Here is a 22,140-nt window from a genome sequence, read left to right on the forward strand (position 1 = left end):
GATCTAAGCTTATAATTGCCAAATAATAAAGTCTATATTTTTTAAAAGAAAAAAACACACTATAATTTGGACAAAATATTACTTTCTAAACTTATAATCGAATTATTTTCGCATTATATACGTATAAAACACGAATTTTTAGCCGAATTTTTTTTAGCCGAATTTTTAAACAAATTAGAATCCAAATTTTCAGATTTTTGACAAATAATTTTCGTAAGGAATTTTTGCCGTCCACGAATTCACTAGCTACTTTCGTGCATCTTTCATGTTGAAAATGAACGTTTTCTTTACCTCTAGGATTTGGCCCACCCTAATCATTCTCATGTATTCAATAATTCTTTTCATCTTTCATGTTGAAAATGAACGTTTTCTGTACCTCTAGGATTTGGCCCACCCTAATCATTCTCATATATTCAATAATTCTTTTCAATTTTATATATATAAATCCTTGCAGAGTATAATAATAATTACACCATTTTGACCATATTGCTTAATCACTTATATGTAGATACAGATATATTTGGAAGTTGCTTATTGTAAACTAGTTACACGCAGCACCTCAGCCAATGGGTATTCGTGAACATATAGCCCAATCTAGAACTATAAAAAGAGAACCAAACTGATTCGACTTTGTGCACTTTGAGACAATTAATCTCTTTGCAAACAACAGAGTCAATTGCAGAAAGAGAAACCATATATGGCTCTTCCTGGAACAAAGGGAAACTCAAACACCCTCACAGATGCTTGGAATTATAAGGGTAATCCTGCGGAGAGATCAAAGAGTGGGGGATGGATCAGTGCAGCAATGATACTAGGTGTGTCTAGTAGTTCTTCCTTCTCATATTGATGTTCATCTGCTGCTTAATCTGTCCATGTTTCTAACCTATATTGTTTATGTATGGACTTGTAGGAGTGGAGTTGTGTGAGAGGTTAACAACGCTTGGGATCGCGGTGAATTTGGTGACATATCTAACAGATACTATGCACTTAGGCAATGCTACCTCGGCGAATACGGTCACGAATTTCCTTGGAACATCTTTCATGCTTTGTCTGTTAGGAGGCTTTATCGCCGATACATTTCTAGGCCGGTTCGTATTCTAAGTTTCATATATGCATATTGTGATTGGTTTCTAGTTAATTATCTGTTGGGTCCTTATCTGTTAGTTCTATGATACATATCTTTTTGTTGCCATTCTTGGCCAGGTACCTCACAATCTCCATTTTCGCTTCCGTTCAGGCCATGGTAAGTCCAAGAGTAACAATATTGGCTCTTACACCAGAAAACTCTACACACTTCCCTGGCTCGTTTGGTTTACCCGTTTAGGAATCCATTGGAGATCGTCAAAACCTGCATCCTATATATGCCGACATGATTCCATATGATAAACGACTTGAATCCATGACCATAGCCCACAGATGATTCCATACTTCGAAGTTTCAAGTGTACAACCCGACTTGCTATGTTGTCCAGAGCTAGAAGAATCATATATATATGATAAAAAGTACAACCAATGCAACTATTTATTGTCACTGGATCACTTCACTTATTTCTTGTGTCATTGAAACATCAGTGAATAAACAATTTGATGATCTTCTCGTTTTTCTAATTAGGATTAATTATTTTCTTTCTGATGGCATTTCATTTTCTTGACAGGGTGTAACAATCTTGACAATGTCTACAACTGTCCCAACCCTCCAACCACCAAAATGCACCCCCAACACACCATGTGACCCAGCAAATCATACACAACTTGCCGCACTCTACATTGCACTCTACCTAACTGCACTCGGTACTGGTGGACTAAAATCGAGCGTTTCAGGATTTGGATCTGACCAATTCGACGAGTCAGACCCAAATGAAAAGGGCCAAATGACCAACTTTTTCAATTGGTTTTTCTTCTTTATTAGTATTGGTTCTCTTGGTGCCGTGACCATTCTTGTTTATATACAAGACAACCTAGGGAGAAAGTGGGGCTATGGTATATGTGCTTTTGCTATTGTTCTTGGCCTGGTTGTGTTTCTATCTGGAACTAGAAAATACAGGTTTAAGAAACTTGTTGGTAGTCCTTTAACTCAGATAGCTGTGGTGTTTATTGCCGCATGGAGAAAAAGACGTATGGAGTTACCATCAGATTCCTCATTTCTTTATAATAATGTTGATGAGGATATGAGCGAAGGACAGAAAGGGAAAAAGTCAAGGCTCCCTCACAGCAAACAATTTCGGTTAGTTTTCTGCTAAACTATATCCAGCTTTTAAAAGTCTGCTATAATTTTCTATTTTCCTGTTCCTTTCCTTCTGCAGTTCTGCACTTCAGTCCCTATCATTACTGCATGACCTTAACAGTTTGATCACTTATTGTTAATTTGCTGAAGCTAATAATAATGAGCCCTCAATAATTATAATTCCCGCTAGATGGGAAGGGCGACTCGCTTACTCCACAAAAGACTATATTCATGATGGATCATGCATGCCGCCAAGAAAACCATTGGGCCCTCTGGGTGTTGCTATAGACCCTGGGCCTGGGGATAGCATAGAATCTGGATTTGTTATTATTATATATATACTTGCCAAACTTTTCTTTTTGCTTTTTCGCTAAAATTTCATTTCATCACCACAACATGTGAATTTTTAAATTATTGTTATTATTTTATTTGTTTTTATGAATGGTCGTTAACCAAAACTTGCAGTATATATTAACCCATTGATACAGGATGACATTAGTTTTTTTTTTTCGAAGAGTCTGAAAAAAATATTAACCCCAACTTATTTTTCCGCAGTGACAGGATGACATTATCGATGACATTTTCTTTTCCATATTTCTGTTGCTTATAAGGCTATAATCCAATTTAGCAGACTTTAATAACCATATATATACAGTCTGTGAATGAGGTCGTTGTGAGACTAATAGACTGTGCAGTATATATGAATTGAAATATTGAATTAGAGTGTTGGAGGTAAAGCATATGCCAACATATTTTCAGTTCACATGCATGGATTCATTGAATCTATCGTCAGAAGAATCAAATGGCAACATCACGAGCCACTGAGCCATACTGTCCCTTACGATCACACGCTTAGTTATTTTTTTATTTTTTCTAACATAGGATAATCCAACAGTATAATTTGGTCTTTGCACTTTCCATTGTAAAAGACAAACACAACAGTATAATCTTGATTCTGACTAGATATATTTAGTTACAATAATTGAACTTAAACAAACCAATCTACACTAGAATCCAATTTGGCTGAATTTACTATGGAAAAGCTGGAATGGTACCACACAGACACTGCCACCCTTCACCTTGGTTTATCCAAAGAAAAAGTTTTGGACTCTTGAATATAGATTTCCTAAAAACAACTGGTACATTTTGTAGGATTCGTAACCTTCAACTAACTTAGATTAAAAAGAGAGCTTTTGTTTTGCTCTTCTTTTCTATTCTGCATAAAAAAATAATTTTTTATCACAATGCGCGCACAAGCATTAAGTTCATAATTCAATATTTAGGCCTTTAGTTGTATGATTAGATATATGAAATCTACGATTGGTGTGTATCACACTATCACAGTATAAGTTTCCATTCACAAATTACAATTGAATTTTATCTTAATTTGTGCCTTGTCAAAAAATTGACGATTCTTCCTTGTCTTGTTTATATTAGTTTCCTTGACAAGGCGGCAATCATAGATCCTGAGTTGGAAAGGAGTAAACCGGTGGTTGTGAACAAATATCGGTTATCAACCCTTACTGACGTCGAAGAAGTAAAAATGGTAATTAGAATGACACCCATTTGGGCTACTACAATCATGTTTTGGACAATTTACGCTCAAATGACTACATTCTCAGTCTCCCAAGCTACCACTATGAATCGACATATTGGAAAGTCATTCCAAATTCCAGCAGCATCACTAACAGTTTTCTTTGTTGGAAGCATTCTTCTTACAGTCCCAGTATATGATCGTCTCATTGTACCCTGTTGTAGCAAACTTTTTGCTAATCCACAAGGGCTCACTCCTTTGCAACGTATAGGAGTAGGCTTAGTCCTATCCACACTTGCTATGGTTGCAGCTGCACTTACTGAACTTAAGCGACTGGATGCCGCAAGAAAAAATGGATTGACAGATGATCCTAAGGCTGTGATCCCTTTGAGTGTGTTTTGGTTAATCCCTCAATTTTTCCTGGTAGGATCAGGTGAGGCTTTTACTTACATTGGGCAGCTCGATTTCTTCTTAAGAGAGTGTCCTCAAGGGATGAAGACTATGAGCACTGGATTGTTTTTGAGTACACTTTCACTCGGTTTTTTCTTCAGTTCCATTTTGGTTTCTATAGTGCATAAAGTGACTGGCAATACGAAGCCTTGGTTGTCTGATAATCTCAACCACGGAAAGCTTTACAACTTCTATTGGTTATTAACTATTCTCAGTTGCATCAACCTTGGGCTCTATTTAATTTCTGCAAGGTGGTATGTTTATAAGAACAGTAGATTGGCCGAGGAAGGGATTGAATTGGAGAAAGCAGAACCATGTTCCCATGCATGAAACGGTGAAACTATTATTGTTTTGCTTAATGTGTACATAAGAAATGAAAAAAAATCAAGGATTTTAATTAGACTTGGAATTAACATCATCTAATATTCACTGTGCACACCTTTACCAATATATGTATTTTTTTTTTCTGTCATGTACATCTTCCACCTTAACTATCCTTAGTTCACTGGCACGTTTTGCCAACAACAGAGATTATTAGTTCAATCCGAGTGTAAAAAAATAAAATAAATCAGAGAATAATAGAATATCTACATTTCGTAGAACCTTGAAGATCTAATTACTCGAACTTGTACTCCACCAAGACTGAATTTCGAATTGCTGAAACTGTGAGCCGATTTTAGTTAGAATTGATAGCTCACGCCATTACAGTATCCATGAACTCCAAAATGTAAAAGGGTTTACTAGTATTACACCACCACCAACCCCCCATTTTGACTTTATTTTTTTTGTGTACTCGGGGCGGAGAAATACCCTAATTTCCCATCTAGTGGGGTGAAATCCTAATTGGCTCATCTGGGGTGGAGGTGGTGGTGTAATACTAGTTAATCCAATGTAAAAAAGTGGTTAGAAACTTAGAATAGGCTTGATTTACAGCTTATACTAGTCTTTAGACTGGAATATGTCTCTGTTCTGAGTTCATTAATGGACTTTGCATTGTGGTGTAAGCTATAAATTCCCAGGAAAAGTAGCTCAGAATATCAGAAACGCAAAATGTTATGTGCACCAAAGTCGCCTAGAGCTAGAGCTACTTCAAAAATCATACCCCTTGAATTTTAAATCATGTTTACGAGAATATGGCTTCAAAAAAGTTAATATATAGGACAGGACCCTCATAGAGGTCGGAAAACAATAGCTCCTCATTCCAACGCTGAAAAGAGATACCTAAAAGCTCTTAACTTGGCTTCTTACAAACAAAGACAATATTTGCACTCATTGTTGAACCTCTGAGGTATCAAAACCATAGCCTTCTGTCAGGTTCCTCACTTTCTACCCTGTGTACCATCTTTTTTTAATTTCTCCATTATTTACAGCTGTTGCATGCAAAGCAAGTTAGACGTCCTCTAATATTGCAAGCATTATGTTGCCTAGAAGAACAATAAGATTCAAAAGTAAATATAGTTTACAAAGCTACTTCAAACTAGTACCTATAGTAAATAGTCACAAGAAATCACTTCACACGAACGACAGGATAATTGAGCTTAAAGATCGGTGTGACAGACTGACAGAAAGGCATTTGTACAAGTTATGGCTTCCGTGATTTATTTTAATATGCACTTAATTAATCACATAATACAATAATTGTAGTAGTGATGTCCACCTCTATACTTTTCGCCAAGTACCCCCAAATCAAACTCTTCTACTGGTTTTAGCAGCCATGTTGATGCTAAAGCATGCACATAACCCAACCAAAGGGAATCTCTCTATGCTTTTTCTTTTTTCTTTCATCTCCTTTATATTCAACAAGAGACCCGTATGCAGTTCATAGATTTCCACATCTTTATCTCAATAGACCTCTCAACAAAAAGATCTAGTCTACAATGATGGGTTCGAGGGTGGGTTGAAAGGCAGTTTTACCTAAGCCAGTAATTTTATTTTTCAATAAGTCTGGATCAACAAAGGCCTGCTTAAATTTGAAACAATGCATTCAAGGAACACAAATGGTCTTGAAAAAGACCTAATGATGACAGATTGACAGCATCTTGTGTAGGAGATCTGGGAATTATAAAAAATAATAATAAATAAATAAATAAAATCGTACAAAAACCACACGCACACATGCGCGCGCGCAGACACTGCACAAGGAATGAAGGAGATGGAAATAGACACACTGCTATAACAACATCCAATAAAAGAAATGAACTTATCCTACAACCAATAATAAGTCACTCCTACAGTCTACGTGATGCATTCTACCAAGGAACACCAAACAGACACGAGTAACATTTAGAATTTGTCAGCAGCAAAACCTTCAGGATATTCTCTTAGAAAATAATCTCCATGAGTTCATTCCGATGATCATGTAATTACAAGAAATCCTACATTATGAGCTATGATACAACATATTCGTTTTCAAAAAGAAAATACAACAGGGAAGGGGACACGTTCCCCTGGAATATTTTACGTGACTGAATACTACAAACACAATTAAGAGAGATAAATATCATTTGTAAAACTGGTATTGACTGAAGCTTCATCTGTTGGTGTCCTATGATAAATTGTCGTCTGAATTGAACTTACTGAGACTGCATGATGCTGGCCGTAAAATGCATAGACACCCACAGAGATGATGCTGAGAACAACAAATCGCACCCACGCTTCTTCGTGTAGCTGCAAAAGAAATCAGGTTAATATGTTTCTACAACTAGATGACTAATTTGTACTTGAGTTCCATTATACAGTAAGGTTAGTTGTACTTGAGTTCCATTATACAGTAAGGTTCAAATAAAAACACTCCATTCATATACTTTTTCCCACAATAAAGGTAATCAACTATAATATTCTTAACATTATAAACTTCAAGGAGAAGCAAACCTGTGCAAACAAGAATATATTGAAGAAGATACAAACGGATGGCAGAAAAGGAACGCCGGGACAAGAGAACCCTAACGGATCTGTATACACCTGAATGAATTGATTAAAATCAAAGATGCTTAGATGAATGAAAAAAGTGTAAAGCAAATTTTTGCATATGGTTAATATACGCTAAAAGTGCAGCCTGCTTGAAAGTGTCATTCACTTCAATATTGAAGGGGGGGGATGGGATTTGAGTTTGGTTTTTAGGATCATTGTCAAGAAGGGTAGGCCATTATTGTATGTGTTGTATTAGTACGTGTTGAGTTTTGATACTACTCCACACTTCTATGTATGTCCTACATATGTTCAATCCCGCGTCTCCTCTTGATATTTAAATCAGGAAGCCAATTTTGTAGGAAAAATAGTACTTACTTGGCGAATGTAAAGAGCGGCAGCAGAAAGTATTGCTATGACCACAGCTATGAACAAAGGAATCAATGAAAAACTGAAGCGGTAGCAAAGTCCAACGACAAATCCACAGCAGGCAACTGTGATGAGGCAAATGACACCTTCCTGCCAGTTTGATAACCACCTTTTACTAACATGACTTGCTCCCTTATCTTTCAAGCGGAGCATTACAACACATGCTGAAACAACAGAATATCCTGTCTATAAAAAATCAGACAAACGTATATGTTAGGTCCATTATAATTTGTTTTAAGAAGATAAAGTTTTAATGGCTATTATTGGATAAGGAAGTAAAACAGCCCTCTGCTATGAGTTACATTACAGGAACTCTTCCAAAGGGTGGAAGCATTCACATTGAAGACATATCAAATTAGGACACTCCACGAACTTCTTCAATTACTGTGCAGCTCACAGTATCCTGATACCATTTCTCATAATAAAGATTTCTGTTTGATCTATTCAGTCTAGTTCAAGTATTTTCCACATGATCTCAAGAAGACAAGAACCTTATACAAGACCATACTTAGGGTAAAGTTGAAAATTGAATTGCGTGTATAGAGCCCTAATGAATGAAGATTGGTTTTCCTTAAGATATAGAAAGTGCTCCTAAGTCCTAACTGTTACATATAATTTACATCGTTCGGTATTATCACATAGTCTATGTCATAATATAAAAGAGAATCATTATCTCCCTAATATACTTTAAGTCCTAATGCCAACTTACTGTATCCCAGTGACTAGGTTAAGTCGGAATTTGACACCAGCACTGGTGTTCATGCAACTCTGACTAAGTTTTCCAGACCCAAATGTGATTTACCTAGTTTCCACTTTCAATATAATTATACCGTTCAAAAGATATATGATTGAGCATAACTATATATAACTTAGGTAATGAACATTTTCCATTAGAAAATTAACAACACCTTACCAATGAACCAACTGAGAGAATGTGTGAGAGCACATGAATATTAAATAGCCCTGCCAAGATGGCAGCAACAGTGCCAACCCATATCTGAGAATGGATTGGAGTATGACGTATGGAGTGTACTTTCGCAAATATTGAAGGTAATAAGCCATCCCGTCCAAGCCCAAGATATAATCGGGACTACATAAAGTAAAGAAGAAGAGATTAATTCCACTACTTGCTATATATGATGATGGAATTCAATTACATTAGAGTCCTAACTAATCACCTGAACATACAAACCAACCAGGAGGGTTGTCGTAAGACCAGCAACGGCACCAATGCTGATCAATATAGAAATGAATTTTAAGCCTTTTGATTTAAAAGCTTCAGCCAGGGGAGCATCCTCACCAAGCAATTCAAAAGGCACCATTCCAGTAATTACCAAGCAGACACCAATGTATAATATTGCACATATGAGAAGGCTTCCAAGAATACCAATCGGTAAATCCCTCTGGACATGATGGAAGATATCATATGAATTAGGTGGCATGATTTAACCCAAACATACTAATAATAAAATATCATAATAATGAATTGGCATTGGGTATTAAGCATTGTAACAGACAAAACCATTGCAAGTTGGCATACCTGTGGCCTTTTAGCTTCTTCGGCCGAATTAGCAACTGCATCAAACCCAACATAGGCAAAAAAGACTACAGTTGCTCCGGTAACAATAGCTTTAACACCATGTGGCGCAAAAGGGGACCAATTTGACACATCAACCTCAAAAGCCCCAGTAGTGATGACAATAAGTACAATGACTATCTGCAGCATGACCAATTTAAATTAGCTTCATCCCACATAAAATATATTTTGCATATACAGATCATGGATTGCACTTTTGAATAGACAACATTTAAATAATGTTATTAAAATGATGAGGATGCGAAGCACTAAAAATGACCAACTCAGTACAGGAAGTTTCTTTTTCCTCTTCTTCTCCTTTTTTTTTGGAGTGGGTGGGGGATGGGGGGAGGATAAGACTATAAGAGTCTTGACAAATAACCTGCAGCCTTAGAAGCACATTTACGATAAAAGATTATATGAGGTTTATCTGGATCTTAGACATAAATGAAATGCAAATGGACTAAACCTTCAGCTCTTCTTCATGACATAAAATTAACAAGGATGAATATGAATACTTTCAGGAAGTAAGGAAGACAACGGTTTCATAAAAATAAAAGTTATATTGGTCTCCTCGAATGTCTCGTTTCGAAACCAGGTAAAGAAGAGCTTGGGGCTTTAGCCCAGAAAGGACTTCAAATATATGTTGCACACACACTATAGTTAACCTCAAGATAATTTGTTCTGCAAATAGGCTGATATATTCATCTTGGTAATGTAAGTAAAGAAATATCAACCATTGTAAACAACACCTATGAGGACCTGTTATCCAATTGGTTAAATGATCACAAGGAGATAACTATGATCTGTTAACCCAATTGGTTAAATGATCACAAGGACAATTGCCGAGGACAATAATGTCCACGAAGAAGAGACTTGTATATACACTAAGGACAGTATGCCGATGTCACTATGGAAACAGTGAATATAGGTAATGCTAACAAGGAAATGTTTAACACAAACAAACAAACAAAATTATTGAAATGAGTATCCATGTCGTAAGCACCCCACCAGCACATGCCTAAATTATAAGCAGACTATCCTCAGGGTATAAATGATCGGTACCTTACTGCACATCCTCAAAAGCTATACTTCTGACATCGTCTCGCTTATATGACAGACTAACAGACAATTTGAATATTTATAGCATAGAAGATCACCTTTGTCCCCGTCATAACTGAGTTAACCATAGAAGATTCACCAACGCCCCGGCAAAGAATTATTGTCAAGAGTGCAAGAAGAATCGGAGCTAATACGTTAATTGACAGAGTCCCTCCTAAAAATTCTTGCCCACCATGTCCTATCCATGCTGGAACCTTGTCTTTGAAAAATGGAAAAAGCTCTAGTATAGTAACCAAATAACTTGCTAAGCTTCTAGCAATGCTAGCTGCCCCTATATGGTAGTCAAGCATAAGTTGTGTAAACACAAGAAAAGCAGTCAACTCATTGAATGCAGTATACGTGTATAAATAAGCTCCTCCAACAACAGCAGGAAAACGCGACGCCAGTTCTGCGTAACACAATGCATTAAGCACACATGCTGCTCCAGCTAGTACAAAACTAATCGTCACACCTGTCATAGTAGTAAAGCCACAATTTGTAACAATAATTCAACCATTGGAAATGAGATAACAATTGTAATTCAATATGTAAAAAAGAGTTACCGGGTCCAGCATCGCGAGCAACGGTACCAGTAACAACAAATATACCAGCACCAATAGAAGCACCGATACCTAATAGAATAAGATCAAATAGACTAAGATGTCGTATAAGACTTTCACGACCGTGACTCTCTGAAGTAGGAAATGATCGAGTTAGTGTTTTAGCTCGACCGGCTGATGTGCAAAAATTAGAAAACCAATTAGACGAAGATGAAGAATTACTTTGCTCTCCCATGTCTGACAGAGAGAGAGGGTTTGGTCGAATGGAGAAATTTGTGCAATATTAAGCAAGGTGGTGAAGTTAATTTAGAAGGTTCACATGTTAAGCAAGTTTTAAAATGAATTTAGACGTTTCTTCGCGACTGGTGCGACGTCAGTAGTGTGATTATTCTTTGGATGACCGGGTTTTTTTGAAAATATGTATATTTCGAACATTGCGTGTCGGAACTTCAAATCATATCAATTTCAATGGAATAAGGATGTTGTTATTATCTTAATAGTGATTTCCTCTTCATCACTCAGAACTCATCCAAACATCACTACGTGCCTTCTCCCAAAAGAAGATCGAAGCTAATTAAAGTGTACACAATCAACATATATTCGTATGCCTCGGCAAGGACCGCCAGCACAAGAAAAGGAAACAGAAACCATTCCGCCTATCCTATTAACTTAGTAAGTGTATTGATTGCCTGGAAAATGGTGTTTAAGGGAGCTCTAAACATTGACTAGCTGAGGATATACCGGTATGTCCAGCGACCAATATATGTTTTATGATAAAGCAGTGGCTTGTACCACAACAACAGTGATGCAGCGGACATGCAAGAAAATGGTCACCAAAATTCCTGATACCTGACAGCCAACATTTTTGGTAGTCAAATGTAAATCAACTCTCTAGAGATTCATGACGAGTCATGAAAATTCAATATAAAGTTCAATTCTTTGAAAAAATAGAGATTCATGACGAGCTCATTCAAAAAGTCATGAAGCTCGGCTCGTTTAGTTCAAATAGCATATTTTTTTTCCTCCCAATTCCAATATAAAGTTACACATTCTTGGGAAAAATAAAGCAACGACATAGTGGGATCAGATAACCACAACCGGCACAACGTACAACCCTTTGCTCTAGATCTGATCGAATATGTCTCGAACTGTTGAGGGCATCTTTCTTTCTACAATAGAAGCCAAAAGATATACGTTAAGTTGATTGTTTAGTTGTTTTGAGTTCTTTTTACTACATCTAGAGACGGCTTGACGAAGAAATTGGTACCATCATAACATAATTCTTTGGAATGGTATAATGGACTTGCATAAGAGAAAACGAAATAAAAAACCTGTTAATAGAAGAGATAAATACTGCTATGGAGTAGTACGGACTACCTACACTTTGGTCTCAAAATTCAAAAGATGTAAACAACGGAATTGCTAAAAAGATGGACCGGTGGTCAACCAATCAACCAATGTATATCATTTTGACAATGTTTTTTTTTTTTTTTTTTTGGTAAAGACAATGTACAGTTCAATAATCAAATAAAAGTACAAGAATAATATAGACATTCAATACTCACAGAATCTCAAACATTTCGCAGACTGACCAAACTCTCCTCGTGATAGGCAGCTGCAACATAATTTAGATGTGAGGGCAGGTCCAGAATTTCAATCTTCTTACTGACACGACTTTGCAGGTTATAAGAATGGAGATAATAACGTAAGCGGTGAAGGCGCTTGTAAGTACGGGCACAATAATATGAGGAGACCGTCAGTATCTCACCATTAAGAACGACTACTTCAGGCATATCAATTTTTGTTGGCAAGTCTGGCAGAACAAAACTCCACTCGACCCAAGTATCGTAGTCCTTTAACATCCACAAGCTGAAAACGAGTTGATAATTGTTGTTGTCAACACAAAACATACACAAAAATCCTTCACAATCAAGTAGATATTTCCAACTAGAGCTAGTGAACTTCTTTGGGTGCGTTATTGCACCAAACTTCTCATTTTTGAGGTCAAACGAGATTACCACACCGTCAGAATTCCAGTGTAAGGCTCCGTTTACAAATATGGATTCAGCCGGAAGTACAGATACTGCGGGTTTGCTACATATAGGTCTCCATGAACTGTCCTCTCCCAAGGTAAAGATGAGACACGGGGAACTATCAACGTCAACCACTTTGTATTTATTTATGGATTCATCGTAGCCTAATCCGAACTTGATACAATAACCACTATTAGTAGGGAGGGTTGTGCTTTCTCCTGTGGTTGGATTAAAAACATGTAAATTTGTACGCCTAGGGGAAACAGTTCCAAATGTAGAATAACATATCAAACCATTGCAGTATTGTAGTGGACAACATGGTGAACGCATCCTGCATATTGAAGCTGTTGCACCTTGTTGGTTGACTGCAACTATATGTCTAAAATAACCCTTACCAACTGATAGGTATAAGCAGGCCGCCTTCTTGGATTGCTTAGAATGCCTTTGGATGAAGATAGGATCTTGGATTAAGTAGCACCATGTCTTGCAGACAGATTTGAATCTGAAGAGAGATTTCACAGGTAGTCTAGTAAGTATTTCGAGTAGCAGATCATATGGCATATCCTGAAGATTTAGCAACTCGTCATCACACCCCCACATGATCCTCCACCTCTTGTTTACATTTCTCCATAACTTGAGAATCAAGGAGAGGAATGTCATTGTATTCGATCAGAAGTTTGTCAACAAATCCAATTAATTAAATAGTATACTGCAACGCAGTGAGGACAAACCCCGTAGATTTATTTTAAATCTGTAAAAACAGATGACAAGGATGTAAATTAAGTTGTCAAGGATATATACACAGTGATGAAGAAATAAAAAACACAATCATCTAAATCATCAATACCTTAAAAGCCAGTTCTTTCATATTCAGACATATCTCCACTCTGCCAACCATCATCAATGAAAATCAGGGCGAGTTCTTAGTTTTTGGGCCAAAGGCAAACTACTAAAAGAGGCCCTTTTATAAACACTAGATTTTGTCCTTCATAAACACACAAAAAGAAATAAATAACTAGAGAACCCTAAAGACCTCCCTATGTTCGGTCTGATTGCCCGACTTCAATCCAACTCAATATCTAACCTAGTACACATCAACACAGTGAGGACCAGGCGGCGAAACATTACATCATTAGTATTGCATTTGTATGCGGAATCAAATTAAGGAAAACCAGGCTTTCTTGTAGGGGGGAATTTCACCAGAGAACACATGGAAAAACAAATCAAAGGAGTAATAATGCTTCAGTGATGAATAAAACATCAAAATAAACATCACTCCAGCAAGATATCTTATTGGTCACCTTCTTGAACTACTTAGTAAGGATCCAGAATGTCGGTAACTTTAAACTGATTCTCCCCTATACCACTATAGCCCTATAGGTGAAGTTCCGATGCATCGGGGTACTTTTTTCCATGGCTAAGAAGAAAACCTAAACCAAGCTAAATTTATTTAAACAGACTCAAGAGGAAACAACACCTACCCAGGCTCATGAGACGACATTTTGGCTTAAATTCCCCCAATAAAATACCAAACTGAGTTCTAGCTAGAATCGGTACTGACTGTAACAAGCAATTAAATACTTTCTAAAAAATCATTCAGTGTGCCTACAAGCAATTTGAGATGTATGTATGTAAAATTTATATAAATAATAAGGGGAAACTGACCTCTATAACTAAATGTATTGGTGAAAGTCCACTTATGTAATTTTATCAGAGAACACATGGAAAAACAAAATCAAACGAGAAATGCTTCAGTGATTAATAAAACACATTTTACGTCTCAAAATGGAATGGCCAAAAAAAAAGAGATATATCATATATGGTTTGTTACCTTTTGAGTTTATCACCTAAACAGACTGACTGGTGAGAAGACGAATAAGTTTGGTTTCAGTTTTAAGGCCTCGGTCATGAATAATGATCCGTCTGTGAATAAGAATGAGATGTCTCGAGAAGCTTCTAGAAGTAGTCAAAACCAAAGCAGTTAGTCGGTTAAAGTTTGTTAGAAGATGTCAGAGTTTGTTATATTTTTGTTGGTCGATCTGTTTTGACAGTTATCACTTTTGTCTTCATACTTTTCATTTCTCTATAAATACATTAATTGTAAAGATTATTTTGAGATTAATGAACAAATCACAAGTTTATCACCGTCCTCAATTTAAGACAATTCTGTTGTACTTTAATTATTCGTGGGGTTTTTCTTAGCATGAAAATAGAGAACCAAGTCAACCAACATTTTGAAGCAAGTCCAGTTCCACCTTCTGATCTGAATCCCATTGTATAACCAAATGTAATAATGTAAGCATCTGGTTTCGCAGTTTGGTATGGTCCAACTGCGAAATGTTTCAATCGAGATGGTGAAATTAATAAATGTTGATTTTTGGAAGTTCAGAAAATACCCTTTTACACATCATCATGGACGTTTCTTTGACTGTGGTGCAACTCGTTATTGTTTTTTTGTCTAACGAGACTGAAAGTCTAAAAACAACTAACAGCACGAGACATCATTTCCTTTGCCAAAATGTCAAATTATTATTAATTAATTAATTAGTGTGTTCACACAAGCGTTCGACTCCAACTCACACAACAAGTCTTCAATTCTCCATAGACGTGCCAATTTTGCTAATCTTGTATTATATACTTTCTTTGTAGCGAGGCTTTGAGGTTTTATTGGAGGATATAGGAGAAACTGAGAAACTGAGAAACTATACCATCCCTAGCACTTTTGGCATTGGAAACTAGCCGTTGCTGTCTGAAGCTTGCATCAATTCAGCTATCCTTGGGAGACTGCAGTTCTGCACCAACTATATGGACACTTGGACAGCATAAATCAACAGTATTTTCACAGCCAGAAGAGAATGCCAGCCTTGAACAGACTTAAAAATAATCCAGCAGGCTTCAGGAAAAAGCGCCCCTTTAAGACTTTCTAGTTGTTCTACCCTTGTAGGAAGGATGATATTTCCTGGTGAGTATAATTCTACTCGTATCAATTTCTATGGAATACAGCATGTGGTTCTTTCAAGTTTCAACGTCTTCATCACTTCTACTCTGTCTAAACTTTCCTTTCTGATTTCTTCACAGAACTCATCCAAGACATAACAAGTACGGATTTAAAGTGTCTTCTCCCAAAAAGGAGTGAAGCCAACAATCGGCCCCATAAAGGAATGCCAACGCGAAGAAAAGGAAACAAATCAAAGTACAAGAGGAAATGTATTCAGAAAGGCAGTCTATCACAAATTCATATGTACGGTTGTCTTTGGTTGTCTTTTCGGATAAATGGTGTTCAAGCCTTTAAGGGAGCGCCCTAAACAATAATTAGCTGAGGATACCCAGCAACCTATGCTGTGTGATAAAGCAATGTCATGTACCACAAAAGCAGCGATGTAGCAGAGATGCAAGAAAATGGCCTACTACCAACAATCAACATTTTTGGTATTTCTTTACCAACAAAAAACATTTCTGGTATTTAAATTAAATGTTAATCAAATTATCTAGAGAATCTTGAAAGGGTCTTTTTTGCTAACTCATTAATCTTCCCCACCCAATTCCAATGAAAACCCGTTCTAGAGAGGGGCAAAAAAAAGAAACAGAATAGAGTGGGGATGATTGGATCAGAAAGCCCCAAGCCCCCACCAATCCTTTGCATGTGAATATTTCTCGTACTGTTGAGGGAAGCTTTCGACAAGAGAAGCAAGAGAGATATGTTAAGCGGAATGATTAGTTGTTTGATTTCTTCTCTACGAGTCAGCTTAAAAAAGGAAACTGTACGAGCACAAAACAATTCTTTGGAACAGCAAAATGTACTTGGCATAAGAGAAAACAAAAGAAACCCGTTGATAGAAGAGAAATGCACTTCTACCTGTCACTTCAGTCTCATAATTCAAAAGAAAATGTACAAAAGAAAATTTGCTAATTAAAAAAGATGGAACTGCGGTAAAACCTTATATATTCAACGAGAATATATGCAAACATTACCTTCCTACTATTGCATTTGTCTAAGTAGATAAAACGTAACTGGAGAACCAGTTCACAACTTACACAAATACAAAAAAAGTTGAACCAAGAATTCAGAGGTGGGAACAAGAAACAGTAATAAAATATAAGAAGAGGAAATTGACCTCTATAAATGAATCCGTTTGTATTGGTGAAAATCTACTTGTGTAAGTGCAGTGAGAGATATCAGCGTTTGCATCTTTTTATTTCGTCAATAGATATCAAATATGCAGAGAGACAATTCAAAAAGTTACAACACATGCACGAATTCTATTACAATCACCTATATTGTAACTAGTATTTGGGTTGATTGAGGAACCCATGACCTCCAATTGATTCATTTCGAGGAGAACCAGACCTCCACGTTAAGATAACACAAAAGTGTAATCAATTTTTAATAATATTAATTCTCTAATTAATCTTATTGATATGGCACCAAGCCTTTCAGGAGTTACAAATATAGATAACTACCCACTAACTCACTAAATTACATAACTTCCCTACAAATGATTCTAGTGGATAGGATTGTTAGGTGCAACATGTTGATCCGTAACATTCCATTCCTCTTAAAAGAGACCTTGTCCTCAAGGTCTGATTTGCTTTTTTCCTGGATCCCAACGCATCCTAGTCGAAAATTTCTCAAGCAAATGTTGCAGCAAATGTTGAATTCCCTCTATTAACATTGAACTTATTGAAGTCTGTAGACCTTATATTCTCGCTGTTGCTGCCATTGTTAATTTCGAATGAATCTACAGTTGGTTTTTCAACCATTGAATCAACAATTTCCACACAAACAGTAGTTTGGCTTTTGAAATTTGCGGTTTTTGAAGACGGATTTTCATATTTCTCATTGATTCTACTAAAATTTCGTAGTATCGTACTATTGGACTCCATGAGATCAAGCATGCATGTCTTGTAATGTCACAAATCTTCACGCATTGCATTCAAAATCTCCTTCATCGGTTGTGGTGTGACCGCAATCCGAAGAATGAATGGCTCCGATACTATTTTGTTACAATCACCTAGATTGTAATTTGGGTTGATTGAGGAACTCATACCTCCAATTGATTCATTTCGAGGAGAACCATACCTCAAAGTTAAGATAACATAAAAGTGTAATCAACTTTCAATAATATTAATTCTCTAATTAATTAATCTTATTGATATGGCACCAAGCCTTTAAGTACATGTATCTCCATGTCTAGGAGTTACAAATTTAGATAACATAAAAGTGTAATCAACTTTCAATAATATTAATTCTCTAATTAATCTTATTGATATGGCACTAATGTAATACTAAGTGTGTTAGCTCACAAACAATCAAAATAATCACTCTTTAACCAAAAACGATGAAATAATTTTATAAAATCAATGAATAGTCTTATCGCAACCCTCCTACGCCTTTAAATAGGCGTTCTAACCCTAAACTAAACAAGTGGTGACTTTCCAAAACCAATTCTACCAAAATAAGCAAAACAATAACTTTATTCGTGTAAAACCCACGATAAGGCCCATAGCACGACCCGCGCTATCTCTACTGTAACATTCACTCGCCTTGAGCGCGACCTACGCTTGGATCAAGGCAAAACTAAGCGCCCGCTCTCGTGCTCCTCATAGCCAATATTCATATGTTGACAACCCTATCATATTCATCAAAGTATTCTTCCACAAGCATCTATACTGCATCATTCCCCCCTGGTTGGAAGGAAATCATCCTCGAATTTAAAGCATCCTCATCATCAGACGAATCACAACAAAATGGAATGAGATGTCGAACATTGAAGACATCTGAAGTCCGGATATGACTAGGCAAACGAAGGTGATAGGCATTCGCGTTAATCTTTTCAATCACCTCCACATGACCAATCTTGCGAGGTTTCAACTTATTATAGTCACCAACGGAAAAACGGTCTTTAGTAAGGACAACCCAGACAAAATCACCCACCTCAAAATGAACATCACGACGGTGGCAATCAACAATATCCTTGCACTTTGCATTAGACTCTAATAACTTCTGACAGACAGTAGCATGAGTATCCTGAAGGTGCTGAGCAATCTCAGAAGCAGTAGCATGAATAGGCTGTAAACCAGGAATAGGCGCCAGATCAGCTACAACGTGAAGATTAAACCCATAGAGAACCTGGAAGGGACTATACCCCGAACTCCAATTAATCGAACGGTTAAAGACAAACTCGGCTTGGGCAAGATGAGAATCCCACTGCTTGATCTTAGTACCCACCAAAGAACGTAACATATTACCCAATGACCGGTTAACAACCTCAATCTGGCCATCCGTCTGTGGATGATAGGTAGTACTAAATTTCAACTCAGTGTGCATCATTTTCCATAAACAACGCCAAAAATGACTAAGGAAACGAGTATCCCAATCAGAAACAATAGAGGTAGGCAAACCATGTAACTGGTAAACATCGTGAAAGAATAACTGGGCAACACTGACAACATCGGTAGTTTTCTTGCACGCAATGAAGTGCGTCATCTTAAAGAACCGATCTACCACCACAAAAATAGAGTCGTGACCACGTTGAGTACGAGGAAGACCAAGAACAAAATCCATACTGATATCACACCATGGACAACTCGGAACAGGTAAAGGCATATATAACCCTGCATTAGTAGCATGACCTTTTGAGACCTGGCAAATATGACAACGAGCAACAAATTTGTGGACATTTGTGCTAAGACCTAGCCAAAAATAAGACTCGGAGACGAGTCGTAGTGTCTTGTCACGCCCAGAGTGGCCCTCATATGCAATTCAGTGATGAGGCGAAGACGAAGGCTGCAGGCAGGAACACAGAGATGCTTACCCTTAAACAAAAACCCCTCCTGTAGAGAAAACTCATATAACTGGCCCTCTTGTATAGCAGTCAGAACGAGTAAAAAATAGGGATCACAAGTGTACATCTCGGGAAAAGAGTCAAACCCAAAAACCGAAGTACGCAAGGACACCAACAACAAAGAGCGTCTGCTAAGAGCATCCACCACACGATTTTGAACCCCAGATTTGTGGCACAAGACAATGGTAAAATCCCCGCAAATAACTAGACCCGGTAGCGGTTGTTCCGGGCACTAACGTTATCTTGGTTACCAATATGCTTGAGTGCTTCATGGTCGATTATAAAGGAGAAATTGAGTGAATCAAATAATGGCGCTTAATGTTTAAGTGTCCGAACGGCGACATAAAATTCTAACTCATAAGCTTTGTAGCTACGTATTTGTGAATATATGATCGCGAAACAACGTTACCCCACGAACAAACGGATCAATCCAACACAAGGATCGATCCTTCTCAATAGACAAGACTTCAACACCCTCCAAGAATATCCCAACACTTCTCAATATCAAATAACAAGTATATAAAGTAAGACAAATTAATATAAAAGAAGAACAAACCACAAGACGAGATATATCGTGGTTTCGCAATTTGCCTACTTCCACAATCGCGAGTTCCAAGCTTTACTAGATATCCCGAGTAACATATTACAAGTCTCTCAATTCACTCATAAAGAATGAATACTCAACTCACAAAGAATTGCTCTCTTATAATCTCTCTCTTTCTTGGTTTTGGAAAAATTAGGTTTTCCAAAAACCGATTTTGTTTTATACCAAAACCAAAATCTAAGTTCTTTATGTGAAACCCACAAAAAGGACTCGAAGGCTGGCGCCGCTTCGAAAGCGCTGGTCGTTTAAAACATTGGACCATGAGCGAAGTCGCGCTTCACTTTGAGGCAGCGCTCGGCCGTGAAAACCCGGAAAAACTCTTTTTTTCTACATTATCCACCTCGATGAGGTTTTAACACATAAAACCAAGCCGAACACATCCAAAGAAGATCACATCCGGAGGAACACCTCCGGAAGGAAGACTCGCATGATAACCGCCCCGGCGGCTATGCCCCACCTGAGGGCTCTTTCAAACATGTAGGATTTGGAGCAAGTCCAAACAGTGTTGGAACTTAACTCCGATGACAACTTTCATCAGCATATCAGCAGGATTGTCATGGGTGTCTACTTTCTCAAGTGCTACATCACCATCCTCAACAACATCCCGTATTAAGTGATAACGAACATCAATATGCTTGGTCCGACCATGATGAACTTGGTTCTTCGCCAAATGAATAGCACTCTGACTATCACAATACAAAGCAACACTGTTCTGCTTCAATACCCAAATCATCTAGAAGACCTCGGCCATAGTGCCTCTTTTCAATCGCCATATATCTCCGCCTCAAGTAGATAGATAGAGCAATCAGCCGTAGCATAGACCTCCAACTAAACGGTGCACCATGCATCATAAAACATAACCAAAGAGTCGATCGTCGCTCTATCTAGATCACTGCATAATCGAGAATCCACAAACCCACCGACATAACAAGTGCCTCCACCATAAGCTAATCCCACATCCAAGGTACCCTTCAAGTACCTTAGTACCCATTTCATCGCTTCCCAATGCCGCTTCCCGTGATTTGTCATATACCACCGACAACACTAACGCATGGAAATGTCCGGGCGCAGTATGCACACCATAGCATACATCAAATTGCCCACGGCACTTGCATAAGGAACATTTGCCATATGCTTTTGTTCCTCCAACCAACTAGGGAGAGAACTTAGTCGAAAGCCTAAAATGCCCAACTAAAGGTGTAGAAACCGACTTTGCATTCTCCATACCAAATCGAGAAATTACTTTGAATGTATTTCTTCTGAGATACAACTATCCGTCGCTTCTTCCTATCTCTATCAATCTCCATGCCCAGTATCTTCTTGGCTCCACCTAAGTCTTTCATCTCAAACTCGAGCTAAGTTGAGATTTCAACTTGTCTATCTCCACCATGCTTTTGGAAGCAATAAGCATGTTATCCACATAAAGCGGAGAGATAGATGAAGTCATTACTACTTAAGCCTTCTAAAGTAGACAGCGGATCATACTTACCGGGTGTACTTATGTTGCATCATGAATGTGTCAAAGCTTTGTACCATTGCCCGGGTGATTGCTTTAACCCGCGGAAGGACCATTCAATTTGCATAAAAGAATGACAAACCCTTCGGGTTGTCTCATATAGATCTCTTCTTCCAAGTCCCCATGCAAGAAAGCGGTTTTACATCAAGTTGCTCTAACTCCAAGTTGAAGTGAGCAACTAAACTCAATAACACACGAATGGACGTATGTTTGACCACCGGGAAAATACCTCATTGTAGTCGACTCCTTCCTTCCGTGAAAAACCCTTTGCTACCACTCTTTGCCTTGTACCCAAGATTGGACTCGGGAAGGACCTCTTTCTTTCGAACACCCATTTACTTGCCGATAGTCCTTTTGCCCTT

The 22,140-nt window shown here is 37.6% G+C and overlaps 3 protein-coding genes and 1 long non-coding RNA gene across 9 annotated transcripts; 2 read left to right on the forward strand and 2 right to left on the reverse strand.

The window, feature by feature from the left end:
• Nucleotides 1-533: 533 nt before the first annotated feature.
• NRT1.1 (nitrate transporter 1.1) lies at nt 534-4,679 on the forward strand. The gene is made up of 5 exons (XM_086595804.1): nt 534-815; nt 911-1,088; nt 1,204-1,243; nt 1,655-2,223; nt 3,661-4,679. The coding sequence occupies exons 1-5, from the start codon at nt 698-700 to the stop codon at nt 4,535-4,537; spliced, it is 1,782 nt and encodes a 593-aa protein (XP_086451930.1). The 5' UTR covers nt 534-697; the 3' UTR covers nt 4,538-4,679.
• A 615-nt stretch (nt 4,680-5,294) lies between these two features.
• Nucleotides 5,295-11,346, reverse strand: CAT9 (cationic amino acid transporter 9). 3 transcript variants are annotated; one of them, XM_086595807.1, is made up of 9 exons: nt 10,784-11,154; nt 10,280-10,692; nt 9,084-9,260; nt 8,722-8,946; nt 8,457-8,633; nt 7,493-7,729; nt 7,079-7,168; nt 6,785-6,874; nt 5,295-5,577 (listed from the first exon to the last, which is right to left on the reverse strand). In XM_086595807.1, the coding sequence occupies exons 1-9, from the start codon at nt 11,013-11,015 to the stop codon at nt 5,572-5,574; spliced, it is 1,647 nt and encodes a 548-aa protein (XP_086451933.1). In that variant the 5' UTR covers nt 11,016-11,154; the 3' UTR covers nt 5,295-5,571. The 3 variants fall into 3 exon arrangements, with proteins under 3 accessions (XP_086451933.1, XP_086451932.1, XP_086451931.1); XM_086595806.1 differs by lacking the exon at nt 5,295-5,577 and adding an exon at nt 5,608-5,631; XM_086595805.1 differs by lacking the exon at nt 5,295-5,577 and having other exon boundaries at nt 6,497-6,874; nt 10,784-11,346.
• Nucleotides 11,347-11,897: 551 nt separating this feature from the next.
• Nucleotides 11,898-14,773, reverse strand: LOC147512805 (putative F-box protein At4g21240). Of its 4 annotated transcripts, none has more exons than XM_086595808.1 (3): nt 13,661-14,773; nt 12,346-13,564; nt 11,898-11,949 (listed from the first exon to the last, which is right to left on the reverse strand). In XM_086595808.1, exon 2 carries the CDS (start codon nt 13,471-13,473, stop codon nt 12,352-12,354), a length of 1,122 nt encoding a protein of 373 aa, XP_086451934.1. In that variant the 5' UTR covers nt 13,474-13,564; nt 13,661-14,773; the 3' UTR covers nt 11,898-11,949; nt 12,346-12,351. The 4 variants fall into 4 exon arrangements, with proteins under 4 accessions (XP_086451934.1, XP_086451936.1, XP_086451935.1 ...); XM_086595810.1 differs by lacking the exon at nt 11,898-11,949 and having other exon boundaries at nt 11,960-13,564; nt 13,661-13,700; nt 14,479-14,773; XM_086595809.1 differs by lacking the exon at nt 11,898-11,949 and having other exon boundaries at nt 11,960-13,564; nt 13,661-13,700; nt 13,847-14,773.
• Nucleotides 14,774-15,452: 679 nt separating this feature from the next.
• Nucleotides 15,453-16,333, forward strand: LOC147512806 (uncharacterized). The gene is made up of 2 exons (XR_015215110.1): nt 15,453-15,775; nt 15,892-16,333. It is a non-coding gene; the product is annotated as an uncharacterized LOC147512806 (long non-coding RNA).
• Nucleotides 16,334-22,140: the final 5,807 nt, after the last annotated feature.

Source organism: Coptis chinensis, chromosome 3 (genome assembly GCF_015680905.1).
Source record: "Coptis chinensis isolate HL-2020 chromosome 3, ASM1568090v1, whole genome shotgun sequence".
NCBI lineage: Eukaryota > Viridiplantae > Streptophyta > Magnoliopsida > Ranunculales > Ranunculaceae > Coptis > Coptis chinensis.